Here is a 27,602-nt window from a genome sequence, read left to right as displayed (position 1 = left end):
CGCTCTCAGGACTCTTTAAGTTGTCAGTGTCCCCTAAGACCTTCCAACGTAGGGGCCTGACTCCAGATGACCCTATATGGGCCTGTGTCCCTCTATCAGAACATGAACAGGTTTGTGTCTACTCACCTGTGGCCCTTGAGCCAGGACCACAACATGGCCTACCACGATAACCACCACTCGCTGGGTTTCACCTGCCAAGTTCTTCTCAAGCACAATGGAGAACTCCTCATCTCCAGGTTTCGGGTGGCAAACTTGTGCCAAGATGTAGGAGCAGGAGCCACGAAGGTCATACACCAGTCCGTCGGGCGTGGCATAATGAATGCCATTAAGAACCACCATTAGCTTAGAGCTTCTGGGATGGCAGGCACGGACGCCATCCACTAACCGGCACTCCTCATGGATACCACAGGACTCTATCTGGCAGATGACCTGCCCGTCTGACTTACACTCACAGAGCCACTCGCACTCAGGGCCTGGGTAGAATGTGGCACCCAGCTGGTAGTAGCGTCCATTGTAGAGGCAGCCACACTGGCCCACGGGCACACAGGTGTCACCACTGAGCACGAAGCCAGAATCACAGGCACAGCCTTCCCGGCAGGTGGTTTCACAGCCCTCGGGGGCCGAGAGGCTTGGGCAGCTCACAGGGCAGGAGTCACCACAGAGCTGGTAGTGACTGTTGGCAGGACACTGGAGGGCTGTGGGGACAGAGCAAGGGAGAGTCAGGCAGAGGCAGTGGTGGCAGCAGGAGGCCTAGTGTGTATGTGATTGGGTGCCATAGACTCAGCAGATCTGCCTGAATGTGCTGCCCCCACCTCCTGACTCAGTCTGCTTGGATCTGCCCAGGACAGGTCCTGATTCCAGCTGAGGGGTCTGACATCTGACCAGTGTGTGGCAGGCAGTGTAGGGTCTCACTGGGCTCTCTGACTACTCTTGTGTGTGTGGCAGTGGTCCAGTGTGGGAGATGGTCCAGGGTCTTCCGACTGGGCATAACTCCCTTGGCCTCTGACACGCACTCCTTGCTGAGTAACTGTCAATGGTCATATCCAAGTCCACTAGCAAAATATCCCTTCCAGAGTGGTCTGCACCCAGGCTGTGTGACTTTGAGTGTGTAGCTGGGTTCTTCCCTACCCCACTGGTGGTTTTCAGTATCAGTGCCAGGATGTATCTCTGACAGGAGGTGGAGGAGCTGGGCCTTGAGCTTCACTAGAACAACAGGGCTCTTGTCTTAGAGCCCCTGGAAAGAGTTGGGGGAGACCCTGTTTTTGTGGAGCTGCAAGGGTCAGTACTCACGACAGAAGTCTGGCTTTCTCCACTCTCCAAGTTGGGCTCCAGCAGCCTGACAAGCTGCCACATAGGTGGCCAAGGCAGGACAGAGACCTCCTGGATGCCCCTGAACTTGACAGGCATCCAGCAAGCAAGCCTCGAAGTACTGCGTGGGTGGCAGGAGGCTGTGGCAGGGTGCTAGTGGACCTGCGGGGTCTGAGACGATGCCGCAGGCGTTGGGGCCACGGAAGGGTTTCCGTTGCTCAGGTGTGCAGGGTTTTGGGCACTGCTCCTTCATGCACTGGTCGCAGCCTGGGGCTCCGCCCACCTTCCAGCGCTCAGGTTTCCCCACTGCTGTCTCTTCATCATTGGGATTTTTGTTGTAGTTCCCGCATAGGCCACAGAGGGCGCCTGCATAGGCTGCAGGCACACGCAGGCGCAGGAAATTGTCTTTGAAAGCCAGAGAGAGCCCCCAGGTGGTGTTTACCACCAAGCCCGTGCCGCTCACGTGAACAAGCAGTCTTGAGTCCAGCTGGAAAGGCAGCATTATCAGCTCTCCATCCACCTGCGGATGTGGGAGGGCGGCGTGAATTGAGTGCTGTCTATACAGGCTCCAATCCAGCCTACACCATTCTGTATTAGTGATCTTCAACATATGATTGCTGGTTATCAATAGTAAAGACACAAGTAACATTTGTTCTCTGTGCTACTGTGAAGCAGGTACTTTCAACACTCCTCCCTACAGAGGAATAACAGAAGGCTGAGTCTGGGGAAGCCTTTACTTCCAGCCTTTACTTCCAGCCGTCCTGGTCTCACAGTGTAGGCTGAACCCAGCATCATGGTTCTGCCAAGCTGAGAATGGTCTATCCCTCATCTCTCCTGTCCAGCAGAGGCTTCGTGTCCCACAGCCCACTCACCTGTAGCTGCCTTGGCCAGCGGGCACTAAGGGTCAGGCTGAGCCCGTAGATATTCAGAGTGACACTGCGGGTGTAGCTGACCGCCTGGCTGCCCCTGTGCTCATTGACCACAGTGACATTGAAGTATTCAGTCCCTGCGGGTGGTGCATGGCAGGGTGCGCTCAGCAGGTACTCGCAGGTGCCTTGGAAGTCAAACCAGTGCCCATCGAGGGTGATGTAATGGGGATCGCCCCAGGCTTGGCACTCAGCTATGCTTGTGGGTTGGCAGCTGAGCTGGCCGGAGGGCAACAAGGCACACTTCTCATCTGGCTTGCAGCTGGCAGACGTGCACACCAGGGATTCACCTCCAGGTTCACAGCGACACCTCTTAGAGCAACTGGTATCAGTCCAAAACTCGGTGCCTGCTTCATGGTATGTGCCATTGACCCAGCAGCCACAGCCACTGTCCAGGGGAACGCACTGCCCAGCACTTAGCACGAAGCCCTGGTCACACTGGCACCCCTCCACACAGGGCCCGCCACATGCAGCTGGGGTTGTGTGGCGTGCAGGGGGTGGGCAGCTGGCTGGGCAGGGTGGGCCACAGAGCTCGTAGTGGCTGTTGTCAGGGCAGGACATCTCTGTGGGTGGATGAAGGGCGGGAGAGAAATGAAGAATGGTGTTGGAGTGGCCTCTGGGCACGGAGTGGCAAGAGTCATCAGCAGAGACAGAAGAGGACAGGGAGACTACCAGATCCAGTGACGCAGTCGGGGAGGGAAGCCGAGACATAGTAGAGCAGATGGCGTGAGAGGCAGACAGAGATGATGAACTGGGGACACACAGAGACAGCCAGGAGACAGCGACAAACAGAAGCCAGCAGAAAGACCCAAAGGGTGGGAGTGGAGCCAGCCCAGCCCTTGCCCTGGTCCCCACCACTCACCACAGCCAGCCTGAATCCTCCAGTCCTTTATTTGGATGCCAGCGGCCTGGCAGGCAGCAGCATAGGCAGCCAGTGACTGGCATAGAATGTCTTTGATGCCACCGCCCATGCAGACATCCAGCACGCAGCCCTTGAAGAAGTTCTCAGGAGGCACAAGGGCATGGCAGCTGGTGAAGGGGCCCACTGTGTCAGGGGCCAGAGGTCCACAGTAGCCAGGGCCCTCATACTCCTCCAATTTGTTCTCTGGGCACACTGGACAAGAACCCTGACATTCATTCCAGCAAAGAGGGTCCCACCCTGGAATCTGCCAGCTGCCACCCCAGGTGGGTATTGAGGGTGCCGTTGTGCCGTTAGGGAAGACTTGGTCATTTTGGGGGTTTTTGTCCATGTTTCCACAGAGCCCACACACTGCGCCATAATAGCTACTTGACAGTACAACTTCTACCCTCCAGTTCCAGTCATAGATGACTTGAAGCCCGAAGTCTGTCACCAGAATAGCCTTGGAGCCCCCGTGGACCACTGAAATCCGCCCACCAGCCAGGTAGACAGGCAAGGCCGTCAGAACTCCATTCACCTAGAGAGAGGGAGCTAGTGGGGTCAAGGGAGCAGCCTGTGCGGATGGAGCTCTGCTGTCCCCGTTCCTTCCCTCCTCCTGCCACGGCTTCCTCCTGACTGACATGGTCACCACCAGCTCTTACCACTGGCTCTCAGGTATGAGCCCTGGCATCCGCATCTATTTTCGACCTCTCATTTGGTCGAGATTCCCACTCCAGGCTCCTTCGGGAGCCTGAACAGCCATCCTACTGAACGTACCTGGACTCTGCCAATCTCCTTCTTGTGGAAGGCGATGCTGGTGTTGTAGGTAGTCACAGTGACCCTCTTCACATTGGACACAGCAGGGCTGCCCTGGCTCTCATGCTTGGTGATGACCGTGAAGGGAGTCAGCCCGCCAGTGCTGACCCCAGGACAGACACTCCCTGCCAGCAGGTAACTGCAGGTCCCGTGGAAGTTAGTGTTCAGGCCATCGAAGGAATGATAGTGAGGGTCTCCCCACGCCAGGCATTTGGCTTCATAATTGGGTATGCACACACCCTTGCCACCTTTCTCTGTGCATGTTTCCTGTGACCGGCAGGTAACACCTTGGCACGGGTCTGTGGAAACAGGAGACACGTTCTTGAGTGGCTGCCCACCACAAGCATACCTGTTCCCAGAATCTAACTCAGAACGTGCCAGGGATATTGACTCTGAACGTTGCTATAGGGGAGACCAGATTTCCAACAACTAAGTTGACACCTAAGTCCTAGGTCCTTGGGTTGCTGTGGAAGAAAAAGTCAGAGAGATAAGCTCTGCAGTGAAGAGCACTTGTTGCTCTTGCAGAAGACCTGGAATTGGTCCATAGCATTCTGGAGGACCACAGCCATCTGTAACTCCAGTTCCAGGGGACCAAACACCTCTACTCTAGTTCTTTGTTCTTCGGCTCAAGATTTCAGGCTTGGGATTTCCTGTTGAGATTTCTGGGTCCTGGGCCTCAACCTTTCACACTGGGACTCAGTCCCCAGCCTAAATCTCATGGCATGAGGTGTTAGTTCCATTCACGGGCCATTGTGTGTTCTGTCTTAGGAATCTCATTACTTGGATACAGCGAGTGTCCATGTCCAAGGCTCCATGCTAGTGTCACTGTATCCATGTCTCCATTTGTGGGACACACATACACACTTAACAATTAGTTAGCTGAGTCTCGGGCCTTAGTCTGGGACTATGTACAGACTAAAGCTTCTGCAAGCTTTGGTTTGGAATCAGTAGACAACAGCTGGGAGAATGACTATGTGTATTGTCTGCAGGGTCAACCAGCCTGCTTTGAATCTGCCCTGAAGTTTAAAGTTCTGTTCCTCAGTATTATATAACGTAAGCAGGACTGGAGAGATGGCTCAGCCGTTAAAGGCTAGGCTCACAACCAAAAATATATATAACATAAGCAGAATCATCCTCTAGATCATCCACAGCTATCTGTGTGCCCTGTAAGTATAAGACGCACCCCCAAAGGGCTGTGGAAAGGACCCCACAGCTGTTTGTATTAGGGAGGCATAGCAGTGGCACCTGAGAAAGTTATGGAGCGAAAACAACCAGTCCTCCACAGTCAATAACCCCATGACTTTGCCTAGTGGGGCTCCCCAAGTGGTCCACCTGTTAAACACCAGCTGTCATTGCTGTCCAGTCCCACTGTCCTGTGCAGACCTCCACCATCAAAATCTTACCCTGATGGTCCCGCAGCCTCAAATCCCTTAAGGCTCCTTGACACCCAGACTGGGTAACCTCTGCCCTTGGCTCCGAAGTCTGACACCTCAACCCACAGGTCTTTGCACCTCTTACCATGAAGTCATGCCCCCTCAGCTCCCAGCCCCTGTCCTGTGTCCTCACACACCAGCCCGGTTCCACTGTACAGCACCTTTGGTGACGCAGGTCAGGATGCCTCCGGAGGGCTCGCACACCTGTCCTGGCTTGCAGCTGTGATTCTTGCACACCATGCCTTCTCCTGAATGGCACACACACTGCTGCTGGCAACTTTCAATGAGAACCGACTCCTCTGGCTGTGGGGACAGAGAGCATGCCATCAGTAACCAGAGGGGTGCGGACTCCGGCATGCCCAGCGTCCAGGGCAAAGAGAGCACTGGGCTAACAAAGTGGTGACTATGCAGCGTGGTCCATGGTCCGTTGTCAGTGAAGCTGAGGCACAGGTAACCGTGAGGCCCAGCTCATTCAGCTGCTCATTCAATATCCGTGTAGTTGCCCATTCATTCCAAAATGGGCACTGTTTAGGAGAAGCAGAGTTAAACAGTCAGTGAAAACAAAGCAAGCAGGCAGAGTGGTGCGTGCCATTATCTTATCACTAGGGAGGCGGAGGCAAGAGGATGGCTGAAAGTTTGAGACCAGTCTGGACTGCATAGTGAGTCACTTAGGGCCACATACCAAGGCCATCAAAACAAAACAGCAAAGGCTCTGGTGCAGACTGCTCATTCCAGACCCAAGACAAGATGACTTAATATCTTTATGTCCCGCTTTCCTCATCTGCAGGCTGTAGATATAATAGGACAGGACGAGGACAATACGACAGAGTTCATAAAATGCTTAAAGTACAGGTGAAAGCAGAGAGACGCCTGTTCAGTGATCCGGGCTGCTTCATAAAGGGGCAACAGTGAAGCAAGACTGGGGAAAAAAACAATTCTTGTTAAAGCTGAGTGATGCGCAGGGGTACAGTGTAGAGGTCACGATCTATGTGCTCGATGAGCCCGGTGAAATATTTCACTCTTCTCGTAACATTACGTTTGATTTCATGATGAAAAGTGTCTGTGTGATGTGTATATGTACACAGGCCCGTGGACAGTGCCACCCATGCACTAGCTTTTATTATTATTGTTCACGGGAAGAGAAGTACAGGGTGGGTACTGCTCTCAGAATCTTCACAGTTCTATAAACAAGGCAGAGTTTCAGCACACATACAGACACACAAACACACACAAACACCCCCCCCCACAAACACACACACACAACACACCCACACCCACAAGTTAAGGCAGTGCTCTATGTGGGGGAGTAGGAGGAGGAAGCACAGGCAACAAGCAGCTGCTATAACATAAAATCTCCTCTCTGGTCATAGGACAGAGGAGAGGACACATCTCTCCTTGGGGCACTGGCAGCTGTCATAAACTGGGACTGGAGTAATGGCTCAGTGATTAAGAGCACTGGCTGCTCTTCTGAAGGACTGGGGTTTGATTCCCAGCATCCACACGGCAGCTCACAGCCATCTGGAACTCCTGTCGTGTCCCAAAGGATCTGATGCCCTCTTCTGGCTTCTTTGCTGACACCCGCCAGGAGCACACATGGTGCGCAGACATACAAGGAAACAGAATGCTCACATAAAAACTAAAAATAAATCTTAAAAACTATTATAATTAAGATATTGGAGGATCAGGTAATCCGGTTCCCCGCTCGTCAGCTATCGGACTCTCTCTTGCTGTTGTAGCTTCCTTGAGCAGAAGGACTGCCACTCAAACGAGCCAGCCAGATTAGGCTCATGTCAGCAGCTGTGGTTTTGAGCACTCTACAGGTCTGCGGAGAAGGTTAGAGCTGGTTGTTCTGGCCCCTGAAGGTGCAGCTTTAGCCAAGACTTGGTTTTTACCAGCCCTTTTCCCTATCACAGATCTTTGTGAACTCTCGGTGACCCTGTACTCATTTCTAGACTAGGGGCAAAGTGCTTCCCCTGCTGGCCTGGTGGTGACTGTCACTGGCTGGTGCTGAAGAGGCGAAGCTGTGATTGGTGCAAACACCCCGCTAGGCAGTGTGAGCATGCTGTTCAGCTCCTCTAGCGAATCAGCCACGAGAGCTGGCTACATGAAGAAAGCAGCGAGACAGATGACAGAGTGCGGTGGCAGCAGAGACAATGGAGTGGCGGTGGCGGCCCAGCAAGCCTAGGTGTAAATGCTGCAAGCTTGACCGCTGAAGGAGAGATCAGCCAAATTAGCAGAGGGCTGGACTGCAAAAGCAGCAGAGCGGCTGATTGACAGCTGAAGGATGGGAGCTAACAGCTGCAGTGGGGATAGAGGACGTGGCAGGTTTAGGAAGGATGAAGGAAGAGTTCCAGAGAGCTTTGCATCCACAGAACTCCCATACCCCAGGCTTAGGGTGGAGCACTGACCGCTGCCAAGGGCTAAGGAACCCTTTACCTCTTAGGCCTTTACCAGAACCGTCATACTTCAAAGCTAAAGGTCTTGTTACCCAAGCTTGAGCCAGAGCTGTGGCACAAGAGCCTGCCACGCACTCTTGCCTGCTTGCTGCTCTCAAGCACCTGCAGAGACAAAGTGCCCAGGACCACCACTGGAGAAGCTTTTCCTTTTTTCCACATCTGTATCTCAGTAGAGCAGGACTCCACCAAGCTGACTGACAACGGGAGAGCCACCTTGGCCCAGGCATGGTACAAAAAGGTTAAGTCTTGACTTCAGGAGCCAGGAGAGAGTTTAAAACATCACAATTCATAGTGACGTTTGGAAAGGTCTTTACCACTGCCGTGAGGAGGGTAGACCAGAAGGAGGAGAATTAAGGACGGGACGAGGACATGGTGTACCCAGTCAGGGTGAGGGGAGGGGACAGATGTGGGCAGAGAGATAGTCAGGAGGTTGGGTGGTGGGAAGGCTATAGCGCTGGTGGGTAGGGGTTGGTTCAGGAGAAAGTTCCAGGTTCTGTCCTGGTGTCTGGGTTCCTACCTCATAGTAGACACCATCGTGGTGGCAGCCACATTTCTCCATGGGCACACAGCCTGCGATGCTCTGCAGGTAGTCGGTGTCACATTCGCAGCCCTCAGAGCACGTGTCCAGGCACTCTATTGGAGTGGTGATGGTTGAACATCCCAGGGAGCAGGTGTCTGCGCAGACCTCATAGTGGCTGTGGGCGGGGCACTCCATTGCTGTGAGAAGGGGGCGCTGATGAGGGTGCCAGGGTGGGGGCTGGGGTTCTACCCCTTCTATTCCCCAAGTTTCCCCTTTCCCAGCCCTCAGTGTCCCATCACTCACGACAGAAGGTTTTGGTCCTCCACGGCTTGACGTGCCCTCCAGCTGCCTGGCAGGCGCTCACGTAGGCGTGAATGCTGCTGCAGAGAATGCTCAGGTTACTGCCACCCAGGCAGAGATCAAAGACACAGTCTTTCAAGGGATCCTGGGGGTCAATCAGCTTGTGGCAGTCGGCCAGTGGCCCCGTGAGGTTGGTGAGCAGCCCGCAGAACTGGTTATCATGATATTTTTTCTCCATGTCTGGGGAACACTTTGGTTTGCAGTCCTGTCCCGGTTTGCAGGCAGGCTGGGGCCTATGGGAAGAGCCTGGCACGGTCTTCTGCCAGGAGTTACCCAGATCACTGGGATTGATAGCCTGTGAGCCATCCGGCTTCTGGAAGTCATTCTTGGGGTCTTCATTGTAGTCCCCACACATGCCACACATGTGTTTATAGTAGTTATGGGGAATGGTGACACGCACGTTGCTGTTGAGATCATAGGACACATGCAGGCCAAATCTTGTCTTGATGACCACATCTAAGCCATGCTGGAAGGCCTGAACACTGCCTTCATCCAGAATCACAGGCATCTTTGTGGTCACGCCATTCACCTGGAAAGTGGGGAATGCCGAGGTTCAGAGGGCACGCTTTGAGGCAGTCAGTCACTAAATATTCCTAGTCTGTCCCTAGATGTCCCTGTCTTGACATTGAAATCTGGAGTGACCCCATGTTTCGGGGCCTTAGCGTCCATATTTGTGAAATATGTATAATGACAGTGTCTTATCCTAGCCAGGATCTTTAAATATGACCACAATTGGGAAAGGGTCTTTGTTGGGGTCATTAAATGGTACAGTCTTGACATGAGGACACCATGGATCAGAGTGGCCTCTAAATCCAATGACAAGTGTCCTAGGAGGTAGTGGAGTAGGACAGAGCCCACAGTGGGGGCGGCATGGGAAGACCCAGCAGTCGGGATGGAGGGTTGACTCTGTAAGCCGAGGGACATCCTAGAGCCACCAAAAGCTGAGGAGGCAAGAAAGCTCCTCCTCTGCAGCCTCTGGAGGGGGTGTGGCCTTGTTGCCATCTCAACTTAAACATATGTGATATTTAAAAAGTTGTTAAGTTACATTTTCTTTAGGTATTTACTTGTGAGAGGGAGCACAGTCATGGACATCGGAGGACAGGTTTTGAGAACCGGTTCTTTCCTTCCACCACGTGGGTCTCAGAGATTGAACTTAGGTCGTTAAGCTTGCTGGTCAGTGCCTTTACCCGGCGGAGTAGGCTCACCAGCCCAACGTGTTGCTTTAAGTCAGCAAGCTTGTGGCGTTTTGTCACAGCAGCCACCAGGGAACTGTTACAGGTCTCAGAGGGGTAGTGACCTCACCAGCCTGGGTGAGGGGATCCTTCCTTACCAGGTGACATGGTGACTGAGCCTGGAGGCACACGCTGGTCTGAAGCTCAGCGCACCCTTTACCCCTCTGAGCCCTTGGGCAGGGATTCACCTGTGTTTCTGCTTCCTGTCTGTCTAGGGGGATCGGGCGCTTTGTCTGCAGAGTGTCATCTAGGGACTCTGATATACAAAGTGTGCGAAGGCTTGGGCTGTGGACTGCACCCGAGGGAGCCCCTCCCATGGCCAGGGCTGTGTTTGCAAGTGGACAGTCAAGGGCACTCAGAGTTGCTGCTGTCCCTGTGACTGGATGCAGTCAGGCTCCATCCCTCACCTGAAGATCACCTGAGGGCTCTGGTTCCAGCCAGGCCTGGAGGTGCACACTCGGTCACCACATATGTGCCTGTCCTCACACACACCCCGCACACTGGGTTTACAGAGCTGTGAGGAGTCGGGGAGGGGGCAGGGGAAAGACATGCTCAGGCATGTCTAGAGTGTCCTAGACATCAACAGCCATTCCTCCCTAGCAGGCTGTCCATGAATAAGGACAAGTCATTTAACGTCTGGGCTCAGTTTCTCCCTCTGCAGTGAGGGACAGTCACAGGGATGCTAGGGTTTGGTGAGATGCGAATAATGGACAGAGACTGTCCCCACGTGTCTGGAGCTGCTTACTTGTCAGGTGCTAATCTGAGAGCTTGGGGCTCGTTAGGGAAGATGCTGCACTCTGTAGCCCATGCCCAGGGCATGCGACAGCTCTTGTACCTAGTGCTACCAGAACAACAGCTGTGTGCTGCATGTCAGCGGGGGATACTCCCATGTATCTCAAGCGTCAGTCTCCATGTAAGACCCAATGCTTCCATTTCAGAAAAGCAACGGGTATGGGACAGGATCCAGTATGCTGTTTCTTAGCAACACACATCCTGTTCTTGCTACAGGATTTTAACAGTCATGGGGCCTTGTCTTCCAAACAAATGTACCTAATCATGGTGCCTTCTACAGCTACAATCTTACGTTAAATTGATGGTGAGGGTGCCAGGTGCTTAGTAGCCAATGGGCCCTGGGGGCAGCATGCAAAATGGGTAGTTATTTTACTGTTGTTGCTATGGTTGTTAAGGGACAATGAGGTCACAGATTGTCCTTTGTCCTTGAAACTTACTTATCCCTGAACTTTTCTATGCTGTGACTGTATCAAGTGCTCCTAATAGGTAGGAAACCAAGGAGGTGGCTAGGGCAGTGTTGGATAGAAATTTCCTGTGAATACATTTCATCCTTGAGGGAGGCTCAGGAGAACTCAGAAGTTCTAATGGAAAGCTCTATAAGACTAAGAACATAATAAGGACTAGCAACTCACAAGTCACAGAAAGGTCCTAAAACTTAGCAGATTCACAAGGTCTCTCTTCCCCAAGGTTCTATAGGCAGCAGGGGCTGCTTGGCTTGGAGATTCTCCCACTTGCAGAACTAACTAAAGATGGTACAGAAAGCTCCAGGGTTTCCACTTCCTCAGTCATCACCTGTGCTTGAGTGGACTTTTGTTTTCCCAGCTTCCTTTTGGTTGTTTATGCTCCTTGAGTTTATATTCCTTTATATAATCCAATAAATTGTTGGTTCACCACATTAAACTTGGGTGGTAATTTTACACTGGTGTGTCCTTGGTTCCATCTAGGAGTGAGCAGTGTGTGTGTGTGTGTGTGTGTGTGTGTGTGTGTGTGTGTATTGGGGAATCAACTGTGTCCACCCAAGAGTAAACATCTTTGATCTTGATGGCCCCTCTCTCTGTAGCAATACACTGCCCTCCTCATGATAACTATGAGCTGTATAATGAGGCTGTCCATTGACCGGTGGAGACCTGCTGGTGCCTAGAGGCTGAGGCTCAGAATGCCATAAGGCCTGTGTCTGTGATGCAGTGAGTAGTGTGTGTATCTGTGTCTCCCCAGACATGGTGTCATACAACAGGCAGGATGAGGGATGGTGTGAGCACACTGTAGGATGAGGAGAGGGTCAGTTAAGGATGGAGCAGAAGGAGAGACAAAGCCACACGGCGAAAAGCTCCAGGTCCCTGAGGCCTCCTTACTCTAGGCTTTCTATCAATATTTCCTCTTGTTGAGGTCATACTTTCTCCTATACTCTCTTGGGCCTCTTAACACCCCCTTTGGGACTGAGCACCATCTATGCCGTACCTCACACATCAACCCTCAAGACCCATATCTCCTCTAGGGCCCCACTTCCTCTCTAACCTTGACCTTCCATTGATTCTGCTCCAGCTGCAGGGTGTAGTTGGCCACCTGGACGGTGATCATCTTGGTCACGGCGACTTGCTCGTTGCCCCGGACCACATTCTCCTGCAGTACTGTGAACGGTTTCAGGCCGGGTCGGGTCCAACAGGTTTGAGCCAGCACATACACAGAGGTACCCATAAAGTCAAAGTGGCGGCCATCAAAGGTAGTGTAATGGATAGATCCTGACACCCGGCAGGTGGCCGAGTCCACAGCCACACACCTGAGGATGCCATAAGACACCTTACAGATCTCCTGTGGGCTGCAATACGAGGCCTGACAGGACACCAGGCCCCCCTCATGACAGTGGCAAATGGAATTGCATTCAGGTCCAGGATAGAAGTCATCTCCCACATGGTGGTAAACGCCCTGGTATAGGCAACCGCAGGAGGACAGCGGTATACACGTCTCACCACTAAGGACAAAGCCTTCATCACAGACACAGGCCTCATGGCAGTCTGTGCCGCAGCCTCCAGGCACTGGCAGGTCTCCACAGGTCAATGGACAGCCTCGTTGACACAGCTCATAGTGACTGTGAGGAGGGCAGTTCATTGCTGCGGAGAGAGGGGCCATCAAGATCAAAGATTTTACTCTTGGGTGGATACAGTTCACTCCCCAATATATAAACACACATACACATACGCACACAAGTGGCTCTATTTCTAGAAACCACCATGTTCAGTAGGTCAAGGGAACACCCACTTCTCATCACAGTTTCTGAGCCTCAGAAATAAGATTCAGTTCTGATGTAATAGTGGGTTGTGGTCAATCTGTAGTATCTTAAATGATACTGCTAACATTGGGCATAAATGCTAATACATACTACGTATTTTAAATAAGCTTATGCATGCGTGTATATACAATCTATGCAGTATGTGAGTAGGTTTAGCATTAGCTTTTTCATTTTACACTAAGAAAAGATTAGGTTAGTAATTTCAAATATTAAGTGCTACTTAGTAATTAAAGATAACTACTTTTACTATGGTGAAAGCATTTCATATTACAGCAAACATACAAGCAAACATGAGTCTGGAGATATGACTCAACTGTTAAGAGCACTTGCTGTTCTTGCAGGGAACCTGGGTTTGGCTCACAACATGCATGTAGTGGTTCACAAGGCTCTCTAAGTTCAGTTCCAGGGGATTGGATGCCCTCTTCTGACCTCCTTGGTCACTGTATACCCCTCAGTACATAGACATATATGTGGGCAAAACACGCACACACATAAAATAAAAATAAATAAACCTTAAAAAACCTTAAATAAACTTTAAAAAACTCAACCAACCAACCAAATCAAACCATTTCTTATTTCCCTCCCTAAACCCTAGTCACTCAAACATATCTGTCAAGCAGCTCCACAAAAGCAAAAGGAAGCTCCCAGCCAAAAAGCCTGGCCTGAGCTCGCTGGCAGAACTTGCCAAACTTGTGCCAAGCTCTGTGGTCACACCTTAGCGCCACAATAAAATCGAAACTGAAAAAGATGTCCAAACCCCAAACACACTGAAACTAAGCCAAAAGAACACCCCCACCCCGTGCGATTGCAGCGCCCCGTGCTACGATACTGTGGGCTCTAGAAACATTGGTCGTTTAAATGGAAGTAAAGTAAATGAAGGAAGAGGGAAGATTCTGTCTCTGGGTCACAGCAGCCTCATTTCAGACATTCCTATTGTCATTGGCTGACAGCTGTCCCTGGCAATCAAACTTGGGATGGCCAGGTGTAGCTGGTTGTAAGTGCTGTTGTCTATGACTTCTTAGTGTCATGTTGCTATCCCCCAGTTCCATGGCATAAGCACAGTCCCTTCCTCATGAGACGTTCTAAGGGGTTAAAACAATGTTACTTGTATATTAATGAACAAACATCAGATCCAGCCCCCTGGTTGCCACTTCTGGTACTCACGGCAAAGTTTCTCACTCCTCCAGGGATACACAGTGACCCCTTCAGCCTGGCAGATGGCGGTGTATGTGGCCAGTGTGTCACACAGAGGCTTAGTCTGGCCCGGCATGCGGCAGCTATCATAGATGCATTCTATGAGGGCACTGTTGAAGGCGGGCACTTTCCAACATTCCCTGAACTGACTGTCCTTGTCACGGAGGATCTTGCACTTCTTTCTGTTCTTCATCACTACCTCGCTGCTCATATTAGGACACAGAAGTTGTTCGTCTGTTCTGCAGCCAGGCTTCATTGTCACCAGCCATTTCTTCCCGAAGTCTCGAGGGTCAAGGGCTTCCCCTTTACTCTGCAGACCCAGGTCATCACGAGGGTTCCCGTTGAAGTCCCCACAGAGGCCACACACAGCTTTAGCATAGTTGCTGGGCATCTTGGCAGTCACATGAGTGTCCCAGTTGAAACTAACGGTCAGGCCGAAGTTTGTGCGCAGGACAGCGTATTTGCCTTTGCGGAACGCCACGACTTTTCCACCTGCGGCTTGGAAGGGCAGGTAGTGAATGATGCCGTCCATCTGGGCGGAGATACAGGAGGACCGTCAGGTCAGGGTTCCTGTTTCGCCCATCTCCACAGTGCTGACAGCACTCTAAACCTCTCCATTTAGTCTGCTCTCAAGACCTTGGCGTAGTTGTTTTAAAACACACTGTTAACTAATAGTCAAGTCTTAGGTACAATGTCATTAACACCTGTTAATAGTTGTGCCCTCTCTTTATCTAGAGCCATTCCATACCAAACACTGGGGGATATAGAGCCTGGTATATGGAAAGTTGTGCTTCCCACTTTTTATTTGTCCACTGTCCCTCTCCCCAGGGCACTGGCCATTACCCAAACTTCCTTCAGATAATTATATGCTATTGTGTGTGAATATCCAACAACTCATTTACACACACACACACACACACACACACACACATTTTAGACAAGGTCTTTCTGTAGCTTTGGCTGTCTTGTAGCCCATAGTCTGTCACTATGTAGACCAAGCTGGCCTCAAACTCACAGAGATCCTCCTGTCTCTGCCTCCCAAATGCTGGGATTAAAGGTATATGCCACTACACCAGGTACTGTCTGTCTGTCTATCTATCTATCTATTGAGGCAGGGTATCACTGGAACTAATTGGTCTGGAACTCAATATGTAAACCACCAGATTGAAACTCAAGGATCTGTCTGTCTCTGCCTCCTGAGTGCTGGAGTTGGTATGAGTCACCAAACCTGGCTTTTACCTTTTTTTTCCCCTTGTGGGCAACAGCTGTCTGTAGACTTGACTTTACCTGTAGCAAGACTCAAGAATGGCAGAGATGCTATCTTTGATCACAGGATGGGACTTACAGTGGATTTGCAAACTCTGTTTGGGAAGGCTTGAAGCAGGACACTTGGCCTCTAGGTATGGATTTGTGTGTGAAGGGTTTTTCTTTATCCCTTGCTGAGCCAGCTGGTCCAGGGCTCTGGGTTTTCAGTCCTACCAAGTTATGAATAGTACAACCAACATCTGGGAAAGGAGTAATGGGGTAGGACCTACCGGGGGAGAAAGAGGGTGCAGAGACGAGGCTACAGCCAGGCAGGCCGGCTTTTCTTTTGTTTGCTGAATTTTCTGAGACAAGATCTCACTATGTGTAGCCTTGGTGCTGTGTCTGGGTGGGCAGACATTGGCTCAGTCTGAGAGGCTGAATGAGGACCTCCATTTATTCCCTAACCTAATGCTCGCTTTGCTCCGGACATTTCATGTTCCATGGTACCTTGCTCTGTGGACCATTCCTAAGAAAATGCATCAGTCTCTCATTCCAAAGTTTCTAAAGAACAAACCTAGGGACCACCAATACATGCTGAGCATGAAGACCTCTTTTAAAGACCCTGCAGACGTGGATTCATCAAATCTCCACAACCACCCAGGAAATGGTGGCTCCTGGTGGCAAAGAAAGACAGGCTGGGGGACAGTCCACAGAACTGCTATCCCAAGAAGGGATAAGATAGTTGAATGATGGTGCTGGAGAGATGGCTCAGCAGTTAAGATCACTGCCTGTTCTTCCAGAGGTCCTGAGTTCAAATCCCAGCAACTACATGGTGGTTCACAACCATCTATAATGAGATCTGGTGCCCTCTTCCGGCCTGCCTTCAAGCAAAATACTATATACATAATAAGTAAATCTTTAAAAAAAGATAGTTGAATGAATCCCACTCCATCCGTCTTCACCCCAACCACTAATCTTTCAGCGGATTTTTGCCCTTCCCAGTCCCATGGCCGCTGCACGCACCAGCACTTTGCCTGGGTAGTCCCGAGGCACCTCCAACTTCACTCCATAGACCTCGAGCTGCACAGAGTGTACAAAGCTCACACTCTGACTTCCCCGACGTTCGTTTTCCATAACCACTTTGAAGTCGGGCAGGGAGGGGTGCTGGCCACACGCGGTGGTGAGCATATAGGAGCAGGTGCCCATGAAATTGTAGCTCCGCATATCCAAGCTCCTGTAGTGAGGGTCTCCAGACGCCTGGCAGCTGCGGAAGTATTCCGGGTAGCAACCCAAGAAGCCATCCTGTACCCCACAGTGCTCCCCAGGCAGACATCCTGCTGTGTCCCTGCAGATCACCTTCAGGGTGGCCGCATCACAGGTGCAGCGTTGCCGACATAGGTCATCAGCAAACACTTCCTGACCTGGGGCCAGCAGGCGGCCCTGGTAGGTACAGCCACAGGATGACACGGGTACACAGTGGCCACGATTGACCACAAAGCCTGGAAGGCACACGCAGCCCTCCACACATGGGCGCCCAGAGCAGTTGGTTGGTAAGGCTTCTGAGTTGCAGGAAGCTGGGCAGGCAGGGCTGCAGAGTTCATAGTGGCTGTTGGCTGGGCAGATCAAGGCTGGAAGGTTGGGGAGAAAGGGTTGGGTCACGCTAAGGTGGGGGCTCCTCCAGACAATGCTGCCTTCTCAGAGTTCCCCAACCCTCAGTTAATGGCACTCAAACCTTCTCGATGGATGCCCAGGGCCCAATGGGCTCCCCCACTTCATCCCTGAAACCAATCAGTGGGCAAATCCCGTGACTTTTACTGTCCGAGCCCACCCAGAATCTGTTTCCACAGCCCATGAACCCCAGCAGCCTCCCGCCTGGTGCCCTGGTCCCTTGTACCAAATCTGTTCCTCACAGCAGTCAGAGGGACTGGGAATGCAGGATCAGACCATGTACCCCACCCCCACCCTCCAATGACTCCATCTGGGGGTGGGGAGCAGAGTCTTCCCTAGGCCCAGGGGTTTCCCTCATCATCTCTTTGCCCACCATTCCCCTCTTGAATCACTCTGCCCCAACCTCAGTGGACTGGTGCCTGGTCCTGAGAGTCCAGTCTCAGACCTTTGCACTAAACATCCCTCTGCCATTGTTACCCTTCCCTCAGACAGATGCTGCAGGAGCCCAGACGGCCTGGACTCTAGCGCCAGCTCTCTCCTTGCCTGTGTGTCCATGAGCAAATGGCTCTGGGCTGTGAGTACCACAGGCTTGCCAGGACTAAATGGGATGGCACGACCCTGGTTTCCCTGGTTAGACGGACTGTATGAGGGGTGTTCCACGCCATCGTTGTGATGGCTGGACTCCGTTGCCTGGCTGCGCTCTGGGATCTAGGGCCATTGCTTTCCAAAGTCATCCCCAAGCTTCCCGATACTGTCACAGGACCTCGCTTTCTTTGTGCTTTGAAGGTATTTCATAGTTGATCCGTCTGTCCCTCCCCTTCCAGGACATGGATTCTGCTGGAGTGGGGACACAGCCTGACTCAGTCACACTGAGTCTTTAGCAGCCGACCACAGAGCCTAAGAGATGGAGCAGTGGGGAGGGGCAAGGACTCATTGGTTTTTCCTTTGTCTTAAGTTTGGACAGACTCAGAGAGGGAGGCCTCCGAGACAACGGGGTATCGTAGTGATGCAGGCAAGTCCAAACAGTGTCTTTGTCTCCCCCTGGACTAACCACCCTTCTGAAGTCCTAGTCTTAAGCCCTGGGCCTGAGGCCCCTTCTTCCCTCACCATCCTTTATGATTCAGCAGCATTTCCCCACGCTGTCTACAGGCCACAGATGCTAGTGTGGCCTCCACAGCGCCAGCGCAGGAGAGGCTGTTGTGAAGACCCGGCATGTTTGCTGACTGACTGAATGACTGCGTTAATGGATGGGTACCTGGCAGGTAGTCATCTGGGGCCTAGTCCAGGGGCAGGGGCATCACGGGAGTGTAACACGCAGAGAATGACCACTGGTTTTTATGTTGTAACTTGGCAGCTACCTTTCCTGCCAAACCTCTGTGGTTCCCTGGGTCAGGAGCCCACATCCTTCTTCTCGCCCTTCCTGTCTATTCTGGTCCCTCCCATAGATTTGAAATCTGAACTTCTTTTTCAAGGAACCTCCCCCCATAACTGCACAGAGACCTTCGCTGGCATCATGGATCCCTCTAGAATGCTCGCTGTCTCATCCTGTACCCCTCTCCACCTACTCTCCAGCTTTCCCTCGGCGCCCTCTCATGCCAACCATTGGATCCCGTCCCTGTTCCGCACTGTGAGCCTTGGGCCCGCTGTAGCAGAGCGGGGGTGTCTCGTCCATCAGTGTTCTCGTTATTGCCTGTCACTAGGCGGAAGCACAGTCAGAGCTCAGTTACTGTGCAGATTCAGTGGTCCCTGGGCCCTCGCCAAGACCTCCCTACCCTGGCTGTAACTCACGGCAGTTGGTTCGTGACCGCCATTCCCGCACAGAGATGCCCAGGTCAACACAGGCTCTGGCGTAGGCGCTGAGGCCATGGCACAGGGTGAGGCGCTCCCCTCCAGTCACACACATGTCGTACACACACTCTTCCAGGAAAGGCTGGGGGTCCAGGAAGCTGTGACAGTCTGCAAAAGGGCCCATGGGCAGAGTTAGCATGCCACATAAAAGGTCTCCCTTAAAGAGCTCAGACTGGCTTGTGGTGCAGGAGGGACAATTGCTGTAACAGCCGTCATCACATCGAAGGTCCCCATTATCCAGCTTCCAGCTCTTGGTGAAGTTCAGGACATCAGAAGCTTGCTTCCCGTCAGGCATGCGGAAGTCGTCAGCAGGGTCTCCATTATAGTTGCCACACAGCCCCCACACCTGGTCTTGGAAGCGCTTGGGCAGGCTCACTGTCAGCTGGTAATCCCAGTCAAAGGTGACCAGCAGCCCAAAGTCCAGCTCGATCATGCCTCGAGTTCCACTCTGGTACACACGCAGGCGACCTTCTCCCAGGGAGGCCGGGAGGCTTGAGTACTGGTAGTCGATCTGCAGAGAGGGGGGCGGAGGTCAGACCCCTGTGTAGTGTCCCCTTCAGCCCTCACCTCCTCCACTCAAGTCCCCAGTTCTAGGCACACAGGGCGCCTTCCTTCCTTCCCTAAGGATGCTGACCCTAGGGATGCTTGCTCTTGCACCTCTAGTGGCCTGAAGTGTTCTTCCCCAAGATGCAGATGTGCACGAAGACCCCATCCCGCCCCGTGAACGTGTGCTGAAACCTGCCATATTGCTGGCCCTGCAGAAAGGGATGATGTGACCCCATATGGAGCCTGTTGGGGTTCATCTGAAGAAGGAGCACTGACTCCCCACTTAAAGCAACATTTTGTGTAACAGAAAGTGCTCAAGGGAACCCAAGCCACACCTCCAAAAGCAGTTTTAAAGTGCGGTTTGGTCACCTTGCTGGCCACCTTACGATATGATACTCCCGTGTGACAGAGGAGGTCACTTCGTTCAAGACCCAAGGTGCTAATAGAATTGCCTAAGGCACCCACTCCACAACTGGGTCCTTACAGCCCTTGCAGGGTCTTACCAGCATAATGCTTCGCTGTGCTGAGTCTAAAGGAGGCTTTTAAAAAAATATTTATTTATTTCTTTTTATGTGTACGAGTGTTTTCTGAATGGATGTGAACCACAAACATACACAGAGATGCACAGAGGTCAGAAGGCGGCATCAGATCCCTCGGAAATGGGCTTAAGAGGCATGGGTGCTGGGAACCGAACCCCAGTCATTTTTAAGTTCAACAAGTGCTCTTAACCGCTGAGCCATCGCTCTATGGCTCAGCCCTTTTTCTTCTTTGGCCCCATTTTGCCTCTTAATTTTCACTCCCCTTCTCAGATGCTCTCTCTGCCTCTACAGATCAACAGCACCGTTTGACAGGGGACCAAAACGACTCATATCAACAGCAGTGAGGTGACCTCACAAGATAAGTCACCGCATTGCGATCACCCCCAGATCAGAAAGACTGTCCACAGTGGCCAGGCCACACCTTTGGGTGGAAGTAATTACTTCATGGGAATCAGATTGCTCCCCTCAAGAGCAGACGGCAATATCAGTGTCTCCAGAACTGGTCTAGAACCAGAGTTGAAAAGATGAACATTCAAACCATGCCTAAGCACCAGTGCCTGCTCTCTCTCGGCTGAGTACGCTCAGCAGAGAAGCTCTTCTGTTTCCCGACTCTATAAGCTTGCAAAGTTCTTGCCATTCCTCTCAAGAAGGACTGCAAGGTTAAGTTTAATTGTTCTACCCCAAGAGGCCACGTGGAGTAAATCACCCTCCACCCATCTCTTCCCTTGGTATGCTTGGATGATAGTTAGAGCCGAGGGTTTAGCCCCCCCCCCTTTTTTAAGGACCTGTAGTTTAAACCCGAAGCCATGGGGAACTCACCCGGGCAATGCCTATTTCTCCATAGGACAGGGACACAGTATGGTTGTAGGCATGCACGGTGACGAAACGCACGTAGGAGACTTTGCTGGTGCTCCGGTGCTCATTCTTGGCTTCTACTTTAAAGGCCAGCAGGGAATTCTTGGTGCTGTGCAGCTCAGCCAAGGTGTAGGTACAGGTGCCCATCATGTCATAGCGGCGGCCATCGAAGGTGGTGTAATGGGGATCACCCTGGGCACGGCAGACAGCTGTGGACTCTGCCACACAGCTGGCCTTTCCACTCACCATCTGGCAGCGCTGCCCAGATGTACACCGCATGCCTTGGCAGGAAGTCTCTGCTGCGGAGAGCTGACCTGGGAAGGGAAGATTCAAAAACAGAGTTGGAGATGTTCATGAGGTCAGAACCCCAGATCCCTCCTTCAGTGTGGACTATGGGCAGTTGGCTCATGACCGCCCATTTTACAGGCATGAAAATGGAGGTCTGAAGTCTCATGGAGAGGAATTCTCTGGGTTTCTTGACACCCCATGGCTTCCTATTTTACTGTTTTTCACAGCTTGACCCAGAGGAATGGCAGGCGGTGGAGAGGGAACAGGAGCAGCCATTGGAACATTCAACCGTTCACAGTTCCGTTTCCCTCGTCCTGGTCTTCCCATTCGGCTGGAATGGCTGAAGGATAGGAACTGGAAGACAGGGCAGGGCGATGTGGAAAGTGCTTTCTGTGTAAGTAGGGGAACCTGAGTTCTGGTTCCAGCCCCATGAAGAGCTGGGGTGATGGCACTGGGTTAGCTCAGTGAGCGGGAGGGAGCAGGACAGTCAGATCCCAGGGCTGGCTGGTCGGCCAGTTTAGCTGACTGAGAGCTCCCTTTCAGAATCCCAAAAACAAACAGACAAGATGGTAGGGATGAGAAGAGGACACCTGACATTGACCTCTGGCCTCTACACATGTGTGCTGGGGTATGCATGCCTGCATACACACATGCATGCCCGGGTGTGATACCTGCTTGCACACAGGTACACATGCATGTGTGTATGCAAGTATTTGCCTGGGTGTGCAAACCTGAATGCACACATGCATGCCTGGGTGTTTGTACCTGCTCTCACAGATACACAATGCATGCCTGGGTGTGTATACATATAGATACACACATGTTGTAAGTACCCCTTGAAGTGGGGTGGCGTTTTACCAGGATAAGGAATCCCTGGGTCTAAGTTCCCAGTCTGAGGAAGACCACCTGGGAAGAAATAGCCCTTCCTGGTCAGCTTCCAGCCCTCAAGAGCTCTCCCCTCTGACTCTCCTGGCAACAGCTCACCCTGCACCACCCTGATCTTTCACCACAAGCTGATCTAAGGAATTTACATACTTTCATTTGTTCCACTCCCACCACAGGCCTATTGTGGTGTGTGTGTGTGTGTGTGTGTGTGTGTGTGTGTGATTATCCCTACTTCAGAGTCACAGAAACTGAAGCCTAGAGAGGTGGAGTGACAGACTGAATGTCACACAGGAACAGCTGGGTTTAACCTCAGGCCCTCTGATGGCATCTTCTGAATGGGCTGAGCCTGACGTCTCACTCAGGACCAGATCCTGTCCCTTCACTCTGCCAAAGCACACGAAGCACCCATGGGGCTGGAATGTTGACACGCCCCATCTGGGTCCTCAGTGTTACTACTTTGGAGCCCCTGGCTTTGGGCATCAGCACTCCTACATGAGGTGCAGCACTGTGGTTAGCAGCAGGTGCAACTGCAGTAGTCGCTAAGGTAGCAAAATTCTGAGCATCCCCTTCCCAAAGAGCCCTCCGCCCTGGCTCCCTTCGTCTCCCTAGGACTCTCTATAACCTCCCCACAAACCAACCCACAAAGGTGGATGCTGGAACAGTGGGGAATTCTCACAGTGCCCTGCTTTTGGGTCACTGTGGGTGGTAAGTATTTTGAATCGTGTTCCTGGCAAAAAAAAGGGGGGGGGGTAGAATTAAGGAAGGATGCAAGGGCTGCTAATGGTCAGAGGTGGACGGGCCAGTTGATTTTGGGAGCCAGAGAGGAACAAGCAGGAAAGGTGGGGAAAAGGTGGTCAAGAGAGGTATGGGCGGTGAGCACAAGGCCCTCAGTGTCCAGGGCTCCACAAGGGCACAACAGTGCCATTTCTTCCAGGTTGGACTTGGCACCTAATTTCCAGTCTGCCACGGTGTGGTCAGAGTGGACCAGCACGGAATGCTAGAAGCTATTGTAGCTGACCATGATGTTGACCATGACTGACTCTCCAGGCTTCACTGTGACCTTCTGGGAGGTGCCATTGGCCTGGCTGAGGATGGTGACAGAGGTGGTGTTCTCTGACAGACTGGAGATGAAGACGCAGAGAGAGGCTGTGTTGTACCCGGGCTCGGAATTCTGCAGGAAGGCCGTGAGGAATTCTTCCCCACCCACCAGTGTTCCTGGGGTGCACTGTGGCCTCCTGGGTCAACCCTTAAGAAAACGCAGTTGTGGGTCCACTTAGCTATTCCTCCCCATTTCAAACCTGTGCCCGAGACCCTCTTGACATAATTCTCCTCCTCTGCTCCTATTTCCTTCCTTCCCCGTGCAGCATTTGTTCATCTCTGCTCCTATTTCCTTCCTTCCCCGTGCAGCATTTGTTCATCTCTGCTCCTCTTTCCTTCCTTCCCCGTGCAGCATTTGTTCATCTCTGCTCCTATTTCCTTCCTTCCCCGTGCAGCATTTGTTCATCTCTGCTCCTCTTTCCTTCCTTCCCCGTGCAGCATTTGTTCATCTCTGCTCCTCTTTCCTTCCTTACCCGTGCAGCATTTGTTCATCTCTGGTCCTATTTCCTTCCTTCCCCGTGCAGCATTTGTTCATCTCTAATCCTGCTCCGCTTTTACTGCCCCGATGGCTGAGAACTTTGCACAGGGCTCTTGAACTCGAATACAGCAGGGCCAGATGAGGACTAGAAATGTATGGAATAGTCCAGGTGGCCAGTGTGGACCCTGGAGCACTGTGCTCCACCTAGAATAAGTTGTTGCTCTTTTCTTTCACTGACTGGGATTGTGGTATGGTGTCCCAGTTTTCATTCCTCCCCTTCTACCTTCCAGACGACACTGGTTGGCTAGCTGAGGCTTACAGTCTGACTGGACTCTGTTGCCAGTGGGCTTTCTGTCTTACTAGGTCTCGGTGGTGTGTACAAGAGGAAGGAAGGGAAAAGGAGGGTTGTGGACGTATAGATGAAGTCTCCTAAAAGTAGAAACGGGTAGACTTCAACACTCCAAACATGGGGAAGGGAATCCTACCTATTTATTCCCAGGCTGCCACTTCCATGTCAGCTAGCCTGGGGGATACTGGCAAGATCGATGGAAGGGTATAAGTGAGAGATGCTGACCCAGGCAGGCAAGTTTCCCAAGGACATGGACAGGGCTCATTCTGACTTACCCCACAGGAGGGCTACTCCGGCCCAGAGCGCCCACCAGCTCCACAGGGATCCCATACCTGCAGCAGGGAGAGACGGAGACTCCTATAAGGCTATCCTGGTGGAGACTGTCATGGAGGTGGCAGAAGGGGACAGTCCTGGAGCAGGGGCTACCTGGGTGCAGGAAGGCTGAGGAGGGAATGAAGTTGGGCAGGTGTATGGATCAGGTGTGTGGACGGGGTGGGCAACTTCTAGCCAGATGTAGGGAGTGAGCTAGGGAGTTCAGAGTCCGGGAAAACAGGGAGAGGAATTGGGTATCCCGATGTCCCGAGGATGCCTCAAGGGAAAAGATAAGAGGTCTGGAAAGAGGGGCCAGAGGAGAATAGCTGTCCTTCTAGGGAGAAACCTGCTCCTTCTCACCTGCAGGTCCCTGGAGCTGCAGGAGCAGACCGTGGACTGAGCTATATAGTGGAGTTTCTTGTTCCCTCAGGCCACACCGCTGGCCACATGCCAGGCAGACGGTGCCAGCTTCCTAGAGGAGGCCGCTGATAGCAGGCCCGGTGGAATAGTGAGTCCTGACGGTCCGTGGAGGGATGAACCTGTAGCTTGTGCTCCAGGAGGGCTGAGATAAGCTGGCGCCTGCACCCAGGGGATGCGGGAAAATTTGATTCAGAAAGAGTGGTGTCCTTAGGGGGACAGCTGGGGAGTAGCGTGCCAGTGGCCTGGGTTTCTTGAGCAATGTAGTGGGGATGGAGGGTGAGCATTGATTGTGTTTGTTGGCTTGCTGGCCAGATTCCCATCTTTGGCCTCTACCTATAACAATATAAAGGTCCATATCCGGGTTCTGGCTCCTTGCAGTCCCAATGGGCTGATCCCTGGTCCGAAGCCACCCACATCTCGTTTCTAAATCCTAGTGAGGGAAACTGTCTAGGGATGTATGATCTGCGGCCTTGACTTGGGTTCTTGTGTAGGACATGAGGTTTTCAGCCCAGAGAATTATTTGGTTTGGTATTTGAGATACTCCCCTGCTTCATCTCTCTCCATGGAGAAAAAACTAATTCGGGGATGGATCTATGCCTTATCATCTCCGACGTTAGAATTTTCCTGAGCTGTCATAAGGGGCTTTCAGGATGCAAAAGTAACAGAGGGCATATAGACTTTCTGGATGTGATCCATGTCTCCCGAAAGGCTGGCACAACCCATACTCTGTTGGTTGAATCTGAAAGGTCTCCCACAGGCTATTGTGTTTTAACACGTGGTTGCAGCAACTGGTACTGTTTGATGAGGTTGTGGGATACAAGGTTTGAGGCACGAGGCCTCGCAAATCAAAACAAGCTACCAGGGACAGGCCTCGGAGGTTATACATGCCTCTGTTTCTGTCCTGCTCTGACGCTTGTTTGCTTGATGTAACCAACCACCCACCTCCTGCATGGGCGGAGATGCTCTAGCTGGAATGCCCTGCGCACCACGGTAGACTGCACCCTCTCAAACCATGAGCCCAAACGTTTTCTTCCTCTCTCGTTATTTCTCTTAGGCATTTTTTTTTAAAAATCACAACCATGACAGAAGTAACAGATGAGAAAATTGGTGCAGAGAAGAGGGGTCGTTAGTGTAACTAAATCTGACATTATGGTCCTTGTATCTCTGGAACCAGTTTGTTACAAAGACAGCCATGGAAGGATTTGGAGGCAGATGTGGATGCTGGAGGAAGGAGCCCCAGAGGGTGAAAACAGAGCACTCAGGACTAATGTGGAAAATCAAAGGCCCAAATGCCAATAGAAATGTGGACAATGGAGACCGAATTTACGAGCTTTCAGGCAGGAACAAGGACTTGGGAACAGTGGTAAAGACCATTTATGCTACATTCTGGCTAAGACTCTTACTCCATGCTGCCCATGAACAGTTTAATTGGGCGAGGCTGAATCTAACAGAAACGGAGTGATTCGTTCGGTAGAAGGATTATCACTGGCTGGCTCTAGTCAGGCACGAGGCGGGAAGGGAGCGAGGAAGTGGGAACCATGTGTAGCTTGGGGCTCGAGAACATTTGAAGCCTCAGACAAGGTGAAAGCGAATAGAGCAGATGGAATTATTTTAAAAACCAGAGAAGCTTCTCACATAGGAAAGGCACCCCAGGGAAGAGGCTCCCTTGGCATGGTTGGTTTCCAGGGTATGAAATGCATGGAAAGGATCTTTTTTAAAAAGAGAAAAGTACATACAGCCAAAGGGGTATCTGGCTTGAAGTGTGAATGTAGGGAAAGGTTTCTCTGGTTCCGAGGCACAGGGACTAAGAGCCAGGGTCTCTTGGGGAATATTATTTTAGGTTGTGTTGCTTTTGTTCAAGCTTCATTTATTTAACTCTGTGAAGCTGTGTCTAAAACGCCTACGGTTTAATAAAGAGCAGAATGGATATAGTGAGGCAGGAGAGGGGAATGGGTGGGGCTGCTCACCTGGGTCCATCGATTTTTCAGCCAGCGGCAAGTCACCAGTGGCACGGCAATGGGACAGGGTAGAAGGAAACATTAGTGGGGGCTTTCAAGGGTATCTCCTCAGTGACCTCGTTTCCTCAACCAGGCCCTGCCTCTTAGTCTCCGTCACCTACCAATAACTCCATAAAATCATAAATGCGCTAACAGACTAACCCAGTGATAAAGTCATAAATTGCTTGGGGAGCTGAAGCCGGGAAGGCAGATGTGAAGTGAAGAAAATGGTGGCGGTATCCTGTAGCCTTGTCTCCGACACACACACACACACACACACACACACACACACACCACACACACACACACACACACACACCACACACACACACACACCACACACTCTTAAAGGATTCAGATTTCTTGCTGGGCAGAAGTGGTGCACACCTTTAATCCCAGCACTGGAGAGAGAGAGGCAGACAGATCTCTGTGAGTTTGAGGCCAGCCTGGTCTACAGAGTGAGTTCCAGAACAGACAGGGCCCAGCAGAGAAACCCCATCTCTCAAAAAACAAAAACAAAAAGGGCTTAAATTTCATAAAGTCAAAACGCAGCATATTGACATAAAACAGGAACCTGATTCTTTATTTGGAACAAGGAGGTTTTCTTAAGATCTGTTCTTGGTAACATTTATAAGAACTGGCTTAAAGAACAAGTGTTTCATGCTTATCAAGATAATTACTTGTATTTTCTGTTGTTTATCAGCCTTTTTAACTGTATAGGACTCGTTTCCAAACATGTTCATTGCGAGTGGTAAGAGGAGCTTGAATGAAGGCCGCTACCTCCTCCTCAGGATGAGCGCACGTTTCCTGGGGGCGGGGGGGGGGGGTCAACCAAAACTTGGGGGTCAAAGC

General features: G+C 51.8%; 2 protein-coding genes across 3 annotated transcripts in view; both read right to left on the bottom strand.

Moving 5' to 3' along the window:
• LOC121449239 (IgGFc-binding protein-like) overlaps positions 1-24,351 on the bottom strand; it is a 35,154-nt gene extending 10,803 nt beyond the window's left edge. Inside the window, exons 1-14 of the mRNA XM_041653539.1 lie at positions 24,297-24,351; positions 20,888-21,237; positions 18,924-19,494; positions 16,491-17,095; positions 14,193-14,754; positions 12,257-12,849; positions 8,661-9,246; positions 8,355-8,554; positions 5,543-5,684; positions 3,910-4,247; positions 3,097-3,670; positions 2,181-2,797; positions 1,291-1,828; positions 127-695 (exon numbers count right to left, since the gene is read on the bottom strand). Coding sequence (XP_041509473.1) covers positions 127-695; positions 1,291-1,828; positions 2,181-2,797; positions 3,097-3,670; positions 3,910-4,247; positions 5,543-5,684; positions 8,355-8,554; positions 8,661-9,246; positions 12,257-12,849; positions 14,193-14,754; positions 16,491-17,095; positions 18,924-19,494; positions 20,888-21,237; positions 24,297-24,351 — 6,300 coding nt within the window. The remainder of the gene's footprint in view (positions 1-126; positions 696-1,290; positions 1,829-2,180; positions 2,798-3,096; positions 3,671-3,909; positions 4,248-5,542; positions 5,685-8,354; positions 8,555-8,660; positions 9,247-12,256; positions 12,850-14,192; positions 14,755-16,490; positions 17,096-18,923; positions 19,495-20,887; positions 21,238-24,296) is intronic.
• Positions 1-27,602, bottom strand: part of LOC121449124 (Fc fragment of IgG binding protein) — a 75,653-nt gene that overhangs the window by 11,006 nt on the left and 37,045 nt on the right. The window lies entirely within an intron of this gene.

The sequence above is a fragment of the Microtus oregoni genome, unplaced genomic scaffold (assembly GCF_018167655.1).
Source record: "Microtus oregoni isolate MIOR12 unplaced genomic scaffold, Mior012 000006F_ref0000085, whole genome shotgun sequence".
Classification (NCBI taxonomy): Eukaryota; Metazoa; Chordata; class Mammalia; order Rodentia; family Cricetidae; genus Microtus; species Microtus oregoni.
This window is presented reverse-complemented; position numbering and strand designations above follow the sequence as displayed.